The sequence below is a fragment of the Podarcis bocagei genome, assembly GCF_964188305.1.
Source record: "Podarcis bocagei genome assembly, chromosome: 15".
Classification (NCBI taxonomy): Eukaryota; Metazoa; Chordata; class Lepidosauria; order Squamata; family Lacertidae; genus Podarcis; species Podarcis bocagei.
Window position 1 is genome coordinate 14867597 of NC_138141.1, and position 18286 is coordinate 14885882.

General features: G+C 41.5%; 1 protein-coding gene and 1 long non-coding RNA gene across 14 annotated transcripts in view; one reads left to right on the forward strand and one right to left on the reverse strand.

The window, feature by feature from the left end:
- The window catches only part of ST3GAL4 (ST3 beta-galactoside alpha-2,3-sialyltransferase 4), a 179959-nt gene that overhangs the window by 116778 nt on the left and 44895 nt on the right, over positions 1-18286 (forward strand). The window contains exon 6 of one of the 13 annotated variants that reach the window (XM_081171795.1): positions 5615-5666. The exons of 5 other annotated variants lie outside the window; for them this stretch is intronic. In XM_081171795.1, the coding sequence (XP_081027921.1) occupies positions 5631-5666 (36 nt within the window). In that variant the 5' untranslated portion in view covers positions 5615-5630. Of the gene's footprint in view, positions 1-5563; positions 5667-7341; positions 7417-16785; positions 16909-18286 lie in introns of those variants that run through there. 7 more of the 13 variants (XM_081171796.1, XM_081171784.1, XM_081171792.1 and 4 more) reach the window with 7 other exon arrangements.
- LOC308574271 lies at positions 309-5563 on the reverse strand. Its single transcript, XR_014002423.1, has 2 exons — positions 5004-5563; positions 309-2270 (listed from the first exon to the last, which is right to left on the reverse strand). It is a non-coding gene; the product is annotated as an uncharacterized lncRNA (long non-coding RNA).

The window sequence follows — 18286 nt, forward strand, 5'->3', positions numbered from 1 at the left end:
GTGTCTGTCAGCTTAAATAATGCTTCTTGAGAGTGAATAGCAAAGGTTCATGCATGTGATGAGGAACCCTTGTTGGTTGATGTGGCTTTCATTCCCCCTTCTATGTTACCTCCAGGCAAGTGGTGCAAGTAGCAAATAAAGATTAAATTAATTTCAGGAGGGCAGTGGGACTCTAGAATTCTCTTCCTAACTCAAGCTTGCTTGCAAATCTATGAAAATATCTTCTAAATTCAGTCCTTTTTGTTAAAGTTCTTAGATAACAGATGCTGTTTACTTGAAGGTGCTGAAGACAAAGATATTGATTTGGGTTGTTGTTTTTAAAAAAGAAGCTATTATTACAATTTGTAAGTGTCTCAAAAACTCAGTGAATTTACTATTCAAAAAAACAACAAGAGCTGTTGCAAATGATAGAAGAAGCTGCACCTGTAGAATTTCTGCCTAGATGTCCCCCCCCCTCCACTTGTTGAGCTGAATAACCAAGATGTGAGGGTGCATGGAGTCTAATCTGTAAGCAAGCGTAATGTTTAAGACCGTACTAAAGTCTTGGCTGCTTATGTGGCATGGGAGTTTGTTCTTTACTTTACCATTTCCGTATTTACTGAAGCTCAGCTGGAAATTGTCAGCCTTAACCTTCATCTTGAACCCAAGCTGCTGTTGTTTGTTTTTTTAAAACACATATTTAAAATGACACAAATACTTAAATGCCAACACTGCTAATGCATGAGCTTTAACAGGGGTTGGGCACCTCAAGCCAGGAGCCAATTGTGTCATTCCAAACTCTTTTGTCTTGTCCTTGGGACTCTTCCCCAGGCCCCAGCTCTGACTGGCCCTGTTTTGCATCTTGCATAAATGGGTTTTTGTTTCTGTTTTTGCCTGGCTGGAATGTGTCCTTCCGGTCGGACAATGCCTCTTGCTTGCTTGCCTGAATGAATGAAAGGCAGAGAGCACTGTGCGAGTGTAAGCGGAAACTACCCTACTGTACGAAGATATTATTTCCATTCGTTGCTCCACTCATTTTTGCCTCTGCACCACCAGCCTACACTGATGACAAAAGGTTCCTCACCTTTGAGTTAGAAGGAGAAACTATTTTAAAGGCCATCTGATTTGGTGTACAGGGGTGAGAGCTCATGGGTTCCTGTGGCTTGCAGGGAAGGCAGTCTTTTAATGTCACAATTTTTTCCTTAAACCTTTGTGGCTTTTTGCTTATGGCCACCCCTGCTGCCAACAAATCGCAAGGGGCAGGTTTCAGAGCTTTCTTTATTTAACCACACCAGTTAATCAGTTAAAGTTTTCAGCCTTTGGCTTACTACATCCCCAGATCCCTGGTCAGATAAGTGCGTGTATTAGCATATCTTTGTAGCCATTGCAAATGTGGTGTCCAAAAGCAGCCTTTACAGTGCTGCTATGAGTGTGTTGTGTGTGTGCGCACGTGTGTGCGTCCCTCGGCTGTGAAATTTTCCCCAGTTGCTGACTCCCAGTGGAAAGGTTGCAGCTGTAAACAAGGTAACTATGATAAACACAAGGAGGGGGTATACAGCAAGCAGTCAGGCTGCAGGTGTAGCTGGACCGCTGAAAAGATCACCTGCACGCAGATTAGCACAGCTAAGACACCTCAGGTAAGGCAGAAGCCTACTTTTGTGTGAAAGTGACCTTTTGCAGTGTGTGGGAGGTGTCTTGTTAAGGTAGTGATTTGTGCAGAAAACTATGGCAGATACAAGACATTTTAGTAGCTGCTTGGGAATAGGGGAAACTTGTTTGTTTGAGATTACAGTGCTGGTAGTCACAAAGGGTGGCCAGCTTGTGGCGGGAGAACGGTCACTTTTCTTGTGATGAAGGTCTGGAATCCATGGGAGTAAGTTGTAACCCTACCCATTGGCAAGCAGTCAGGCTCTGTAATAAAACTTGGTACAACCTGACAGTTGAGGAGTCAGAGTTACAGAGCATGTGTATATAGGGGGCACTGCGTGTTAAGCAGTGTATCAGAACATGTGGGGTTTTTTGGTCTACTTGACAAAACTTTTCTACTCCTTATCCTCAGCAATTTTGTCTCAACCATGCCTAAATTACCATTGGTTACAGTTTTCAGAGATCAAGTAAAATTGCACATGGGAGGGAGCAATGCAGCCCAAGGACTAGCCTTCTGAAGAGGAAAGTGAATTTACCTGCAAGCTGTTGAGATTCTGTTATAGTTTTGTTGATTAGAAGGATCTCACTTTTGGCACTGATCTGATCTGTCATCTTGACCATACAGGATCTTTGGCTGATCCTTCCTTTCTCAAAAAAGGGGAATATCTATTTATTTAAAATATTTTAGAAGTGCCCTTCATACAAATGGATTCCCTCAGTCCAAGGGGCAATAATAAAACAGCATAACATGCTGTTTAACATGTGTTGCTGGAAAAGTGGTTGCAATCTGCTCAGCAGGAGTCTGCATGTTTGCACTAACACTGTGTGCAAACTGAGTCTGTTCTTATGGGAACATTACTTAAATACTCCCAGCCTTATTGTGGATTACATTTTAGATAAGCATAAAGTGGGGGGGATTAGTACCACTTCACCCAATTCACAGTTAACCTGCAACATGAATAGCTTAAAGAGGCTATGACAGCCAATCACTAGCATGAATTAGATATATTTGTGGAAGGTATATTTATCATTGTTTATAGCCATAATAGCTAGAAATGCAATATCCCTGTGTTCAGAGGGCAATAACCTGCATATTACCAGATTATATTATAATATTACCTTATTAATAGGACCCTGATGCATGTGTCAAAATTTGCTAACATGCTACATATCTGAAGCACATTTTAAACCAGCTCACCTCTTTCATGGATTCACCCATGTAATTATCATCGACTGTAGTTTTGTAGGAGTGCTTAGACACTTCTTGGGAGTCACAGAATAATTACCTACAGTATTTTAGTTTTGTAGAATATTTATACTTTGATTACCATACAAATTTCTTATTTTTCATGGGGCATTACAACATTTAGGGTAGAAACTAGATATGAAGCCATTTACACAATTAGCAATTTGGTTTTTTTGTTTGTTTGTTTTTAAAAGTGAATAGCAAGCACAAAGGTCTGATCCAGATCAGGACCTGGGCTTGCAGGGCAGGTTGCTGGGGAGCTTAACCCCTTTCCCCCAGTTGTAGCCTAGATCAGGCCAGTCACAACTGCGATTTACTTTTTTCTATTTAATTAGCCATTGTCTTTTGTTATATTCTGTTGGAAGCCACCCAGAGTGGCTGAGACAGCCCAGTCAGATGGGTGGGGGACAAGTCATAAATAATAATAATTACTATTATTAAATCACTATTATTATTATTATTGGGAGCTGCAATAGGGAACTGACGGGTTCTGAGGGGGTTCTGAGGAGACTGGACAGAGAACAGAGACGGGGGAGATTGCAGGACAGGGGGGAGAAGGAGCTGTCCAGAGAATATCATGGTGGGGAGGGTATCATCACCATCATTTTATTTGTATGCCGCCTTTCCATAGCTGAAACTATGCTGAAGGCGGCTTACAACACGGCAAGATTTTCATAATTACAAACATAACAGAAGTCAAACAATAAATAAAACACATCAAAAAGTGTACAACCAAATGGAAACAATTTCCACATAAATCATAAGATCCAAAGCAACAAAAATATCAATAACAGCAACATGCTCTCTCTCTCTTTTTAAAAACATTTTTATTAGATAATTTCAACAAAACAACTTATCAATCCAAATAATCAACTACTGTACATTATTTTACCCCTTTTTATCTCCCCCCCCCATCCCTCCCTCTCCTCCCCACAAAGACTTCCCTCAGATCCCCTCTCTGGTTTGTTTGCACATTCCTCTTCTCTGCATGTTAAAAATGGTACATATCATTACCTTGTCTATCGTATATTCTATTCTATTTAAAATTTTGTGGATGTTTATTAGCAACTAGCTCTCTCAACCCCCCCCCCCCGTAAACAATACTCCAGCCCAAGGATCTGTTCAACAGCCTCAGATTTTGTAGCTGGAGTCAGTCACCACTCCACTCTCCCAGGCCAGATGGGAAAAGGCCAGCAAGGCAGGGTGCAGGCCTTCCAGGGCTCACAGCCGACACAGATAAAAATTAAAAACAATACAGATAAAAATTAAAAAAACAATTTAATAGAGGAGCCCTCTCTGCTGAGCCTGTGAAGCCTGTCAGGCCCCAGCCCAAGCCAGGTGGAGAGAGGCAAGGGCAGGGCCCTTCAAGCCCTCAGCAGACAGCCCTCCATCACACAGCTGTGCCCATTCAGTACCCTGCCAGGGTGCATGGCCAAGCCAAAGCTTACACCAGCGTGTATCCCAGGACTATGTCAGGTCTGCCAGACTCTGAATGCTCTCTTGTGTCTAACTTGGCTATTAGATTGCATTTCCTGTTTGCTTGGGGTTAGTCCATATTTTTATTTGTTTGTTTTAATTTCTATACCGCTTTATATTTTTAATAAAAATCTCAAAGCGGTTTACAGCATATTAAAATCAATAAACATTAGCCGGGCTATGTTCCTCCAGCCTCATGAGGAGCCTCTTCAGTGGGGATGGGTGAGTGTGGGCCTGTCCCCCCTAAGCCAGGTGGAAAGGGCCTCCACGCCTCACAAGCATTAATTGTGCCTTTAATTCCATTGTTCTCATATTAAGTATAGTTTCACACACGCAAACACGAATGGCCAGTGGTGTGCATGTGGGGGGTCCATATTGGGACCCTAGTGCTAGGGTAGCGTGGGGCTTTATTTAAATGTCCCTCCCCATACAGTGGCTGAAACAGATTGGACCTTGTTCCCCCCCCCCCCAATGCAGATTGCAGTAATAGGCTCCTCAATATGGATTGGGACCATAGGGTTAAAGTCCCCAACCCCTCTATAGAAGGGGTCTGATATGGACTCATGCTGGCAGCTTGTAGAAACAGCACACTTTGCTCAGTGACCCAGTTAAGTTCACTGCGTAGCTTGAAAGGGACTTTAAATTATATACCTACCTGAGTTGTTCCTCTTGCTTTGCGTCCTCTATTTTCCTGACTGTTAAATGAGTCCTAGGTTTGTTCCCCCACTTCTCTGTGAAGCTGTCCATTAGTCTCTCTCCTCCCCCCCACCTCCTTTCTGGAATCATGGAGGCTGATGGGCCAGGAGGCACTGTGTATTCTTTGGGAGAAGACGTGCTGGCACTCCATCTCACTGTAGTTTGAATTCCTATCCCATGGTTCCCTCCACCCAAAAAAACCCCCCAAGCAGAGCAACAAATAAATGTCACCATGTCTCGTTTTGCCCTCGCTTGCACCCTTAAGGAAGCAAGATGGCAATATAGAAGTAAAGTGTCCGCCACTTCATTAAAAAAAAATGCAAAAATATTAATATTTTTGTTCTTTGAATTTGGCTCGTCTTGACGTTGTAGGAAGGGATGGTGACTTCATCCAAACAAAACCCCAATAGAGGTCTGGTTCTGACATGCAACTTAAATGGTGCTGTTGGTGAAGTCGTGTGTGTGTGTGTGTGTGTGTGTGTTTAATAAACAGATAAATTTTAAAAAGCCTAATTAATCAAACAGGAGCTGCCACCTTGACATTCCGCTGTTATAATTTATAATCCGAAGGATAACATTTGAAAGAATGGAAGAGACAGAAGAAAAGCAAAGTGCTCTTGAGGTAAGAAGTTGCACATTTTTCCAGGAGGTAATTTGTGTTCAAGATAGATGGTTCTGCACAATTTTGCACATGGGTGTGGCTTATATGTGTCATTAAAAACCGGCCCAGATTTCTAACCCAGGAGCTGCACACATGTAATCAAATCCTTACAGACAAGTGTATAGTGACGCTGGGCAGTTTGGTGCAGGAAGTTTGAGGCGTGTGCTTGCTCCCCATAATCAACCATTATACAACATCCTTGTGTTGTCTGTGCTTGACATATTTCTGAGAGCAAACCTTGGAGCCCTACTTTTCCCATTAAATCTATGCCAGTTTCCTGCTAAATGAACATTTCCCTTTGAAACCCATCTTTCAGTGTCATTTAGACAACAGATGAATTAGTACTTGCCAGCAAGAGGCTTGCTCTGTTTATCTTCAGAAGTTTTTTCCTCTTTACAACAGTGTTTCCTAGCACTTAAGTAACATGTCCTTTCTTCTTCTTTCAGTGCATGCAATGAATCAGTCAAACTCACTGGGCTGTAAAAATGAACTGCAGTCATGACTTGATTGATATCTCTCTAGATATTTGTTATTATTATGAAGTGAACATGTTCTCTGGAAGGGTTTCTAGATATAATTTCTGCCACTCCTAGCTACGACTCAGTCTCATGGAAAATGCTATTTGCAAAGCCTATTTGCTTGATTACACAAATCTCTTTGCCCGAAATCATGTGCTGATGTGACCACAGGTTCAAATAAAGGGAATAATGTCCAGTATATTGTAATGTGCACTGTTGAAATTACTGCACAACACTCATCCTGACATCTTGCTACTAGAGTTTTGTATTTTTGGAGTGCCCTTTAACAGCTCTCCCACACTTTGCCAGCATGAACCAGTCAGCTGTTTGTAAACATTTCGGGTAACAAAGTAGGCTGCAGGGACCATGAGATGATGTTCATAGGCACACATTTCTTATACCAGTTTCAGGACCTGCTTGGGATATTTTAAGACGTCACAGGATTTTGCTAACCGGCGCTCAAGCCACATGAAGGGTGTTTGCAACGGTGTGCAATGTTGCGAATTGTCTGACACCTCAGTCACTGTGGACAGAAGTAGAAAGTGGACTGTGCATCTTTATTGTGATTCTGGCTTTTAAAAAACCGGCTGCATATTTTGAATGCTAAGTTCCAGCTTCATGATGTTGAACACCCAGTTTACTAGGTTTCATTGGCCTTGTCCAGACATCATTCTTCTTGTACAATGGGGGGGGGGGGTTATCAGGGGTGTGCCTCATGGCCCCACTGCTGACCCTGCTGCCCTCTACTCATTAGAAGGCCAGATACATGCTGCATGGAAACTCTTTTACCTTGGAGCGCTCCCTGTGTGATTCAGAACCCATATGTTCAAGGTTCTAAACTGGGTGGGGATTCTCCAGAAGTGCTGCATTTTTCCCTGTTGCAGACATTTGCTGTCCAACCAGTGCAGGAAACCTGGGACAGTGCCAGGGACGTGACGGAGGGAACTGACTGAGCCAGCACGTCCCCTTTCTCCCCTCCTACAATTCTAGTTCAACAAGGGGAAAGGACACTTGCCATAGAGCTGAACTCTCCCATCAAAGTCAACTTCTGCAATGCTGTAGCTGAGTTTGCTAACTTGAAGTCATTAAAATACATGCTAAAATGTTTTTTTAAAAAATAATAATAATTGGGCATGTATAAGAATGAGAATATAATGGCAAAGGGCCCTTCGCCATGCATCTCTGATGGTATGGTAAGTGTTTGCTGATGTGCTCTGTAATCTGTATTCTTGCTCATGTGGCTGTGGTAAGCATGACTGTACTAGAACTGTGGGGAGCAGGGCAAGGACAGCCCCATAGGCATATTTAATTTAATAGGCAATCAGATCTGATTTCATAAGGGGGTGGAATTGAATGAGAATCAACACGTTGTAAGATTTTCACTTGCATCCACACACTGCAGTATTTATCCACTCATATGCTGAGTTTTACATTTGGGACACCTCTCTGGGCAGCCCCACAACTGGAAGCAAGGCAGGTGGCAACCAAGGAGAGAGAGCTTTGTTGGTGGTGGCACCAAAGTCTGTGCTTTATCATGTGCCTTGTTGTCTTTGTTGCTGTTTGTTAGGTATAATATTTGTATTTTTAAAGACGCTTTCAAGCTACCCTAAGAGTGCTAAGTTGTTATTGAAGGGTGGGATATAAATATAAGAAATAAATAAGGGTCCTCTTCATTAGCTGATAATACTACACTTGCGGGACTGTAACACTGAAGTATATTCAGAGGGTCAGGGGAAGAATGATGCCTTCCTACTCATTGGCAGGCTCTTGCATCTTGGTGATGGGTAGATAGCTTAAGTTAGGCTAAAAGCTGGTATCACTAAATTGTGGAGCTATCACTCAAGGTATTAGTTACTCCCTGCAAAAAAAACCTTGCTGTGAAGGTAGTGGCATTAATTTGGAGATGTAAGTGCTCAGAAGTTCAAGAAAAGTTTCCCTACTGAGTGAATTTGGCTCGTGTGTATTTCAGATGACACTGCACCCATGCTGAAGGAATGCGTAAGGATGGTGTTTGGGGCTATAGTGCCTAGCTCTGCATGTTCAGAGCACATTGGAAGGAGCTGTTCATGTTTACCTGTAATGCTGTGCGGGATGGGGGGATACGACTCTGATTGAGCCAGGATCTGCCCTCAGGTAGAGAAAATCCATGCACTTATACATAGATATGTGCATAGAGTCTTTTCTAATGCACTTGGAAGCCATGGAGTGTGGGCTGTAACCAGCCAGCATGTTCCCCTCACATAAGTGTTGTGGGGAGGTCACATAACAGCCCCCACAACATTAGTCAGTAATGGATCCCTATTGGGTAATGGATTCCAAATGTGCTGTTAAGAATGAGCTCAGGTTCAGGAGAACAGCTTACTGGTGGAGTAGCCAAACCACATTGGTAAGTATGACGTATTGTTATTTGTCATCACTCAGCGAAATTAAGTTTGCTCATTACTGGGCAGTACAGCCCTATAGATTTTTTTTTTTTAATGAAACAGGATGTCAGGATGACTTACAGTGCTATATATATATATCTGTAACAAATGTCAAGCTTTAAAATAATTTGAGTCATATAATTAATAGACCAAATGCCGTTTGTGTTAGCTGCTGCCCTGGGTAAATCCACAAATGACCTAATGACACATGTTTTATTGCAACATAGTAAAATGTCACAAGGCTTGGAACCTCTCCAAGTGCTGGTGAATAAATCAGAAATGTGAAGTTAGAATGCTCTTCGCAGAGTTCATCATAATTATTTTATCATTGTTACAGGACATAGTTCGATCCCTTAATGGAGCTGGAATTTTTTTTTTTATAGTGTGTCTATTTGCATATGTTGTACATACTCCTCACCCCACCCCGGCACATTTACAAAAACAAATCTTTCCCTAAGAGATCTGCCCAACCCTTTCATCTTTACATAGAAATATTTTTTTGGAAGGCTTCCATTCATTTTAAACCTTGAAATGCCTCCTATATCTGGCTTCATTTGATGTTACTTTTTCAGTCTTGAGGGAGCTGTCTTAGAGACACTGTGGCTTTCAAAAACTTGTGTTGGCTGAGAAAAAACAATCTGTAATCCTACACTTTTTTCGTAGACAGGTGTAGTTACATCAAACCTGTAATGTAATATGGCCAGGAAAGTAACGCACCCTTTGTAGATATCAACCTCCACAAGGTAAGGACCTTGCCAGTCAGGCCTGTGGATCAGCAGAGCTTTTCTTGCTGCCGTTACCTTGTTTCTCAGGCTGGGGTTAATCTTTCAGTTCTGGATGTCAAAGATGGAGGTGGTATTAATGTGTGGCAACTGAGGAAAATGTGAATTCAGTGCTCGGGATCGTTAGGAAAGGAACTGAAAATAAAACTACCAGTAGAATCATAGAACTGTAGAGTTGGAAAGGACCATGAGGGTCATCTAGTCCAACCCTGCAGTGCAGGGATCTTCTGCCCAGTGTGGTTCTCAAACCCATGGCCTTGAGATAAGAGTCTCATGCTTTACCAAGAGAGCTATCCCAGCTGTTACACAAATTTATGGTCTGACCAAAATTGGAATAAAGTGCACGGTTCCTATCAACCTCACCTCAAAAAAGGATATTGTAGAGCTGGAAGAAGTTCCAAAAAAGGCAACCAAAGTGATCAAGCGTGTGGAACAACTCCCCTTTGAGGACAGATGACAACATTTGGGGCTTTTCAATTTAGAGAGGCAACATGATAAAAGTGTATGGAATTATACATGGTATAGGGAAAATGGATAGAGCAAAAAAATGTTCTCACTTGCTCATAACCTGACATCCTGGACATCTAGCGAAGGTGAATGTTGTAAGGTTAAGGACAGGAAAAAGAGTGTAGTGTATTATTCAACTATGGAATTTGTTTCCGCAAGAGACAGTGATGGATGGCCACCAACTTGGATGGCCTTAAAGGAGGATTAGGTAAATTTATGGAGGATAAAGCTAAGTTCTGCCTCTACTGGTTTTGGGTGTGAGGAATTAAAATATGCTATTATTTTTGGGTTTGGGCAACATTTAGCTTGGTAAGCCTACATTTGATGAAGAAGGAAATAAACTTTTTGGAAAACCAGATAATTTTAATTTTACCTTTTGAAAATGTCAGGTAATGCTAAATAATAATAATAATAATAATAATAATAATAATAATAATAATAATAATAATAATAATAATAATAATATAATTGCAAGTACCTGACAGTCATTTTTAATTACTTCTATGAAATTGTACACATATTTTACTCACCAAGCAAAACTAAATGATATTAATATAGCCAAAATATTTTTTGAATTCCCAAGTCATGTTACAACATTTTAAGTGTCCCTCATTTTTGGAATTTGAAAGGTGAAAAATTCAATACGCCTTATTGGGTCATGAAGAAGAAGAAGAAGAAGAAGAAGAGTGAGCTCAATTGGTAGAGTAAGAGACTCAGGGTTGATGGTTTGAGCCCCATGTTGGTCAAAAGATTCTTGCATTGCAGTGGGGTTGGACCCTTGTGGTAACTTTACAGTTCTATGATTTTATGCTTGCTGGGGCTGATGGGACTTGTAGTTCAGCAGCACCTGGAGGGCCAAAGGTTCCCCATAACTGTTTTAAGTATTGAAGGAATGCCTCTGGGCAAGGGGAGCTTCCATTAACTGCCTGAGTCAAAGAAGCCTACAAAGCTGTCCCATCATTGGTCTATCTAGCCCTGTGTATTATCTATTCTGGCTATTAATGCCTTTCTAGGGCTTGAGGTAGCAAGGCACTTTTCCCATCATCTGCTGCTTTTGATTTAAGGCACCAGGGACTGAACCTGAGATCATTTGCGTTCCAGATCTATAGCACATTCCCACAGCTCCCATGTAACTTGAGAGACTGAGCATTCCATCCCAGCAAAATTTATTTACTTAGCAGTAAAACTTCTGAAAGGAAAAGGTAAGCTACCTACATACCTGACACACCCACAGTGCATTAAATTTGCATCACTGTAAAAATTTACTGAGGTGATATAACTATTTCCTTATTGGATTGAATGGTAAACCTGTTAAAGTGGAGGAAAGAACATATATTTGCATATGTCAGAGGGCAAAATATCTGCTTTTATTGTTTAACAATAACTTTTAAATATTGAACCTGGTACAAGACAATAAAAAGAAGTTTATTCAGCCCTCATTGGGTGAGATTGTATGTCTTCCTGATGCACTGTGGAAGAGCTTTCCATGGCTTTCAAAATATGTGCTACAGCAGGGCAAGGATGACAGTGTCCCTTGCACTCCTACTGTTCTGCTAAATATCTTCCCACTTTCTAAAACCACACCTGCAGAATCCTGTGTCTCTGCTGTTCTACTATAGTAATGTCCTGTTAAGGCCAGTGGCTTGAGAATAGACTTTTGAACTGTTGGAGCTAAATGCAGACAAGTTGCCTTGCCCTTTGCCTACAGAGCTAAGTAAATATAATGCAAAACTAGGGTTGAACCTGGATTCGCAGAAGCTGTGTCTTGCAAAATACACTTCCACAAACCAATGTCCCCCCTCCCTTCCTGTTTTGGTCAGGATTTATTCGTTTGTTTCACCTCTAAAATGGAAAGCGACTATTCTCTCATTCAGTAGCCAAGAGCTCATACTGATCTGGCATTGTGACATCCCACTGTCACATGTGAGTCATGATCATGAATCCATAATCCTTGATTGGCTGGATCATTCGCCAACTTGAAGAGCCTGAAAGCATCTGCCAAGAGGGATGGTGAACAGGAGAAAAATATTGAGGGGCCATCTGAATATTTGGGAAGGGTCAGATTCCCTTTTACCTATCCAAATGTTATCAGCCCTACCTCAGAACAAGCAATATAATTTACTTTCATGTGTTCTTAACTAAGTTACTCAATTTTCTATTAAAATTTTACTTGGTCAGTAGAGAGCAGCAAGGCTGAATACTCAATGGATTCAAATAGTAAGCCAACATGGCCAAAAACGGTCTGGGATTGAACCTTTTCTTTTTATGGGGACTTATTTTTATGTGGAATAGCACTGAAAACTGGAACCCACTCCTCAGCTGCAATTGGCTCTACGCTCTCATCCCCATCTGTGTGTATAGGTTTGACTTAGGGTTTGATCTGCACAGGTGGTGGTGTTTGAGGGAGCCTGTTTGAGGGAGGCATAACTTTCTGGCACAAAAATCAGCTTGGAGTGAGTGTAAAACTAGAACACAGGATGGTCTTACTATGACTAGGGTTGCCACTTGTCCTGTATAATACAGGACTGCCCCGTATGTCAATGTAAAATGCTACATCCTACATTGATTTAATACGAGATGCAGTTTGTCCTGAATCTCTGCTTCTCTTTCCCTATCTCTCTCTCTCTGCCAAATGTGTGAAAGTGATCATGTATTAAAGCTCTGGGCAGCAAAGTACAGTGGTACCTCGGGTTACATATGCTTCAGGTTACAGACTCCACTAACCCAGAAATATTACCTCAGGTTAAGAACTTTTCTTCAGGATAAGAACAGAAATCGTGCAGCAACGGCACAGTGGCAGCGGGAGGCCCCGTTAGCTAAAGTGGTGCTTCAGGTTAAGAACAGTTTCAGGTAAAGAACAGACCTCCAGAACAAATTAAGTACTTAACCCGAGGTACCACTGTACAGACAGATTTACAAATTTGTGTGTGTGTGCGCGCGTGTGACAGATTCCAGAGAGGCCGTCCTGTTAGGCTTCAAAAGATTGTGATGGATTGTTTTGAAGTCATTTCAGCACTGCACCCTGCCCTGTATTATGCCAGAACAAAGGTGACAACCCTACATGAGTCAGATTATGGGTACATCTATCACAGCGTTGCCTCCACCAGGGGCAGTGAACTTGTGGCTTTCCGGATACTGCTGCACTACCCATCTCTGACCATTGAACATGCTATGTGGGGCTGATGGGAGTGGCAGTCCAACAACTTCTGGAAATACACAGTTTCACCAACCCTGGTCTGCACTGAAGAGCAGCAACTTTCAAGGGTTTCAGACAGGAGTCTTTTCCAGTGTTACCATAGAGATGCAGGGGATACAAATCTGGGACCTTCTATATGCAATGTATTTATTATACTATTGAGCTTTGGCCCTTACCCATAAAAGGTGTTGGAAAATAGTTGCATTAATCCACCCACAGTGAAGTACAGATAGCACTAAATGCAAAGACTTGTTGATGGAGAAATTAGCAGGGAGTAAGGATAGTGATGCAATTTTACCAGAGGCCCTCTGAATGATTGAAACAGAGAGAGATGGCCAGCCCTGAATTCTAGAAAGGATGTTGTTCTGGAATGTTGGAGAACTATGGAGGCTTGAAGGGAAAAATGTCTAGGCACTGAGAAAAGTCTATCCTTTGGATATAAGATATTCAAGAGCCCATGACTCTACCATGTCACTATTCTTTTTTAATTTCCCTCTTCCAAATTCCCTTATCCTACAAAGTATTTTAACTGGGTGTCTAATTTGTGTTTGATACAGGCATTTCACCGTTTTGCTTTCAGCAGTCAGAATGCACCAGTGTGATTGGGCATCTATCTCTGTCCCTCTATCATCCCATTGATGTTTCTTGCTGTCAGGACACCTACCGTTCCTTCATTTCAGCCTAAAAATTTCCTCTACTCTTATTTCCTCTCCACGGTTCCTGAGTTCACCCTTGTGTACCGCATGGTATTTGTTCTCCAATCATTGAGAGATTAGGGAACTCAAAAAGATTGTCTCGCTCAAACTGGCTTGCCAGTGTCTCTTTGATCAGAGGAATGTAATCAAAGCAAAACATGTAGACTGGTGGACTGGTAAGAAAGGCTCATGCTGATTTTGAGGACAGGCTGTAGTTAAATCATTCAGTGGTTTGGATGAGGGAATATGAAATGAGGCAGAGAGCGAGAAGAGAGACTATTGCACCTAAATAGTTATTCATACCTGTGTTTTCTCTCTCTACACCTACTGTGTCTCAGCCTTGTGCACAGAAAACTTGTGTTGCAGTGGTTTTTGACAGCTGGAGGCTATAACTAATGCTCTGCTCTCCCTTTTATCTATCTTATTTCTAGCAACATATATTCCCCTCTGCTGTTTCTTCAAAACTCTGTTTAAAAATGAAGGCAAGACCCAGCAGTTAACAGTCCTAGATATTGTACAGATTCACAGTAAACACCGACATATACTCTCCCGTTCCCACTTGCAAATGCAGAGATCTTTGATTATCAAAATGTACCCATCAAAGACATGACAAGCTTTTCTTTCACTGTTCCCGTCAGCCGATTTTGTATGCATGTGTTAACCTCTATGCATGTTTTATTGGCCAAGTGAAGTGAGACTTTTGGTTTAATCTGCAGATTTGATATCCTTTTCATATATAAAAAATATTTTTATTGAAAATTTATTGCAACATAAAAATACAATAGAAGTCAAAGTAATCTAAAGAAAATAAATTTTACAAAAACCAAAATAAAGAAAGATCAAGAGATAGAAAGAAAAACAAAGAAGAAAGAGGAGCTTCCAATTCTCTATCCACCCATTATATATATAATAATCATTCAAATTACAGTCATACCTCAGGTTACAGACGCTTTGGGTTGCATGTTTTTGGGTTGCGCACCGCGCCAAACCTGGAAGTACCAGAACGGGTTACTTCTGGGTTTCCACGCATGCGCAGTAGCGCTAAATCGCGCTTTGCACATGCACAGAAGCGCCGGATTGCGACCCGCACGTGCACAGACGCAGCGCTACAGGTTGCAAATGCTGCAGGTTGCGAACGTGCCTCCCGCACGGATCACGTTCGCAACCCGAGCGTCCACTGTATTCAAAGCTTTCACTAGTAAGATACCATCTAGCTGTATCATATCATATATAGATGCTTATCAGTCTGCCAGACATAATTCTTCTCAGGCACCACAAATTAATATTTTTTCACTCAAAAAGTCCAAAAGTAGTTCTTGATTTTTATTTTTTTTTCATTATTTCCATTTACAGTCCAGCTCAATAAATTCTTTCCAAGGATTCCATCAGATCTTAATATTATAATCCTGTCATTTGTTTTGTAGCAATATCTATCTTGAAGACTGAGATTTCAGAATGGTGTACCCAGTCGGAACAGAATTCTGCATATTATGCATATGTATACATTGGGATGTCTGTTACGGGGCAGTGCTACTTAAAAAGAAAAACAACAACAATAAAGCAATTTTTAAAAGAAGAAATGACAATAATCTTCCAGTAAAGTGTTAGCCTTGAAGCTGCTAGTATGCCGCTTCTGTTTGTTTTTCTCATTCTCTGATTTCCTCTGTGCTAATCTGTTAGAAACATTTTTAAAGCCACATTATCAGGTTGTCGGGAGTACTCAGGCAGATAACATACCATATTTTTCGCTCTATAACACGCACCCGACCATAACACGCACGTAGTTTTTAGAGGAGGAAAATCTGTAGGCATGCCACCCGTAGGCATTCCCTCCATAACACGCACAGACATTACCCCTTACTTTTTAGGAGGAAAAAAGTGAGTGTTATGGTGCAAAAAATACGGTAATTGCTCCTGTTCTGGAAAAAGTCTGAGAGCTGTGTTCCCGTGTTCCCTGTCCACTGCATCACCCCGATGGTGTGGGTGTTCAGCATCTCAGAACTGTGATAATGCACTAAATGGCTATTTGGTTGCTTTTTAGGCCCTAACAAGACATGACAAAGGACACGTGGTTGTTGGTGGCCCATGTCACTCATTAATATATGTGTGTATCTCTATATGCATTTATGAATGATGCGATCATTCACCATTTCTCCACCTGCTCTGTGCAATGGACAGTGAATTTGAGCACAGGTAGAGAAATGGTGAAAGCCATTTTGGGTAATGTCTTTTGCTAGACATTACTCGAGAGATGCATACCCTACATGTGATCAGCCGCCGCCATGCATTTCTACAACATACACTTTGATCCTAATTGTCAAAGATTTTTCCAGATTTCTAAACTCTCATTGCCGTGCATAGAACGTGGGTTGCGGTTTGGCTTCTTTTGCTGAGTGCATTTGAAGTCACTCTAATAGTGACTCTAATAGCTAATAGTGAGAAACCTCCAGCCAAGCCGGCTTGCGTGATTTACAAATAAAATTGATTTTATTGCATTGCAGTCCATTGATCATGTGCTTCTGCACTACTGAAGAGATCATGGCAGCAGTTAGCTTTTGCAAGTGTGACTGACAGATCCTCGATCGGCAAAATTCCAAAGTAACCCTAACTAATAATATAGACTTGCCTTGTAGGGTTGCTGTAAACTCAATGCATTTGAATAAGCAGGGGGTCACATAACTGTTAAGGTGTATGAGCATATTTCAAAATTTGAGGAACTCTCATGGCCAATTTCTCTTCCCTTCCAACGTCTTCAAACAACATCCAGGCATCATTTTAATACACACATTTGCCTCTGCCCCAAAGCACAAAATTGCCCTCCCACAAAATTAAAATAACCCACAATCCCCTCCCAGGCATTCCAGCACTCCTTCTCTCCTCAGACCCTTAAGAAGCAACCATGTGACACATTTCTCCTCTTTTTATCTAATTCAGTGCATACATAAATAGATACATGCAGGCACCTTGGCTGAGCACAAGCAAAGCACTAGCTTGGTCTGTCCCGGGTGGAGTTCAGATGCATTCTGGGGATAAGAAAGCAAGATGGCTGAGTTGGATGCAAGCTAGAGCTTGTCTCCTAAAGGTGAAAAAACTAAGCAAAACCACCTCCCTCCAAACTTCCAAAAATTAGAAGGGGCCTTGGGAGGGTACCAGGGGAGACTTTGGGGCACTGGGGAGCATGCAGACAGCCACCATGTTGGCAGCTATAGCACTATTATTATCTGCAGCTAAGGTTCTCCTCTAGTTTCTCCCTACCTTTGGAAGTTAGACTCCTCTGTCAGTGCAAATTGACTTTAGGATGCTGTCCATGGGTATATCAGCTTAGGGCCAGATGAAAGCTGTGTTTACGTAAAAGCAAGCTTTGGGTAGAATTTAACTGCATGTAGTTTTATAATAATGTTGCTAATTCTGCTGATTTCTGTTGGGAGGGGGATTTTAGTTAGACTGATTTATTTTGTGTGTTGGGTTTTTAAAAGAAATCTTTTTTTTAAAAAAAGAAGGCTTGAATTTCAATCAGTAGGAAAGGAAGGTATTTTAAGCAGCTGAATGTTCCTGCAAAAAAAGCTCTAGAAGTGGTGCTCAGGGGGTGATTACCAAGCAGAACCAGTGGCTATAGCGCTCATATCTGTAGTTTGCTGTAGAGCCTTGAATGCTAATCATTGCCTTCCTTCCTTTTATTGTTATTTCAAAGACTCACAGCTCACTTTTTCTATTTTAATTTGAATGTTCCAAAGTGGTGTGGAATAACATGCAGTTAAAACATCCAATTAAAAAAAAACAGTATCCCAAAGCAAACTGTAAAAGCAATGGTGGTAGTAAAAGTTATATAAAATACCAGGTAAAACAATTGAGTTTTACAGCAGGCAACATCAAATAAAAAAGGTCTTGTCCCGGCATCTGAATCATAACAGGGCAATCCCTGGGTGGGCCTTGCTAGGAGTGAAGTTGCATAATTGGAGTGGCACCATTAAAGTCCATCTGAAAGCAGAAGGATTCTTAAAAGGGACTCTGAAGAAGATCTGGGATCTCTGAAGATTCCTAGGAGAGTGAGCAGTCGTTTGGGTTGTGTGGAAAGGAAGAGCACCTCATCATAACTCACCCTTATTACTTGGTCTCTGAGCAGGGTGCATAATTAAAGCTATAATTCATTGCATAAAGTAACACACCTAAAGCAAAATAAAAAAAATTCCTGTGGCACCTTACAGACCAACTACATTTGTTATTGGTATGAGCTTTCGTGTGCATGCACACTTCTTCAGATACCTAAATTACTAGATTACTAAAGCAGTAAGCCGGTTCGTATTGATAGCCCGTAAATTTAACAGCAGTCAAGTACCTGAGCTCATAACCAGTTCTTGACATGCAGCCTGAAACAAATTCGGAGCTGGTGCCAGGTGGGCTCAGAGGGGAGGGTGTTCCATAGCTGGGGTGCCACCATAAAGGAGGCCTTGTCTTGTGTC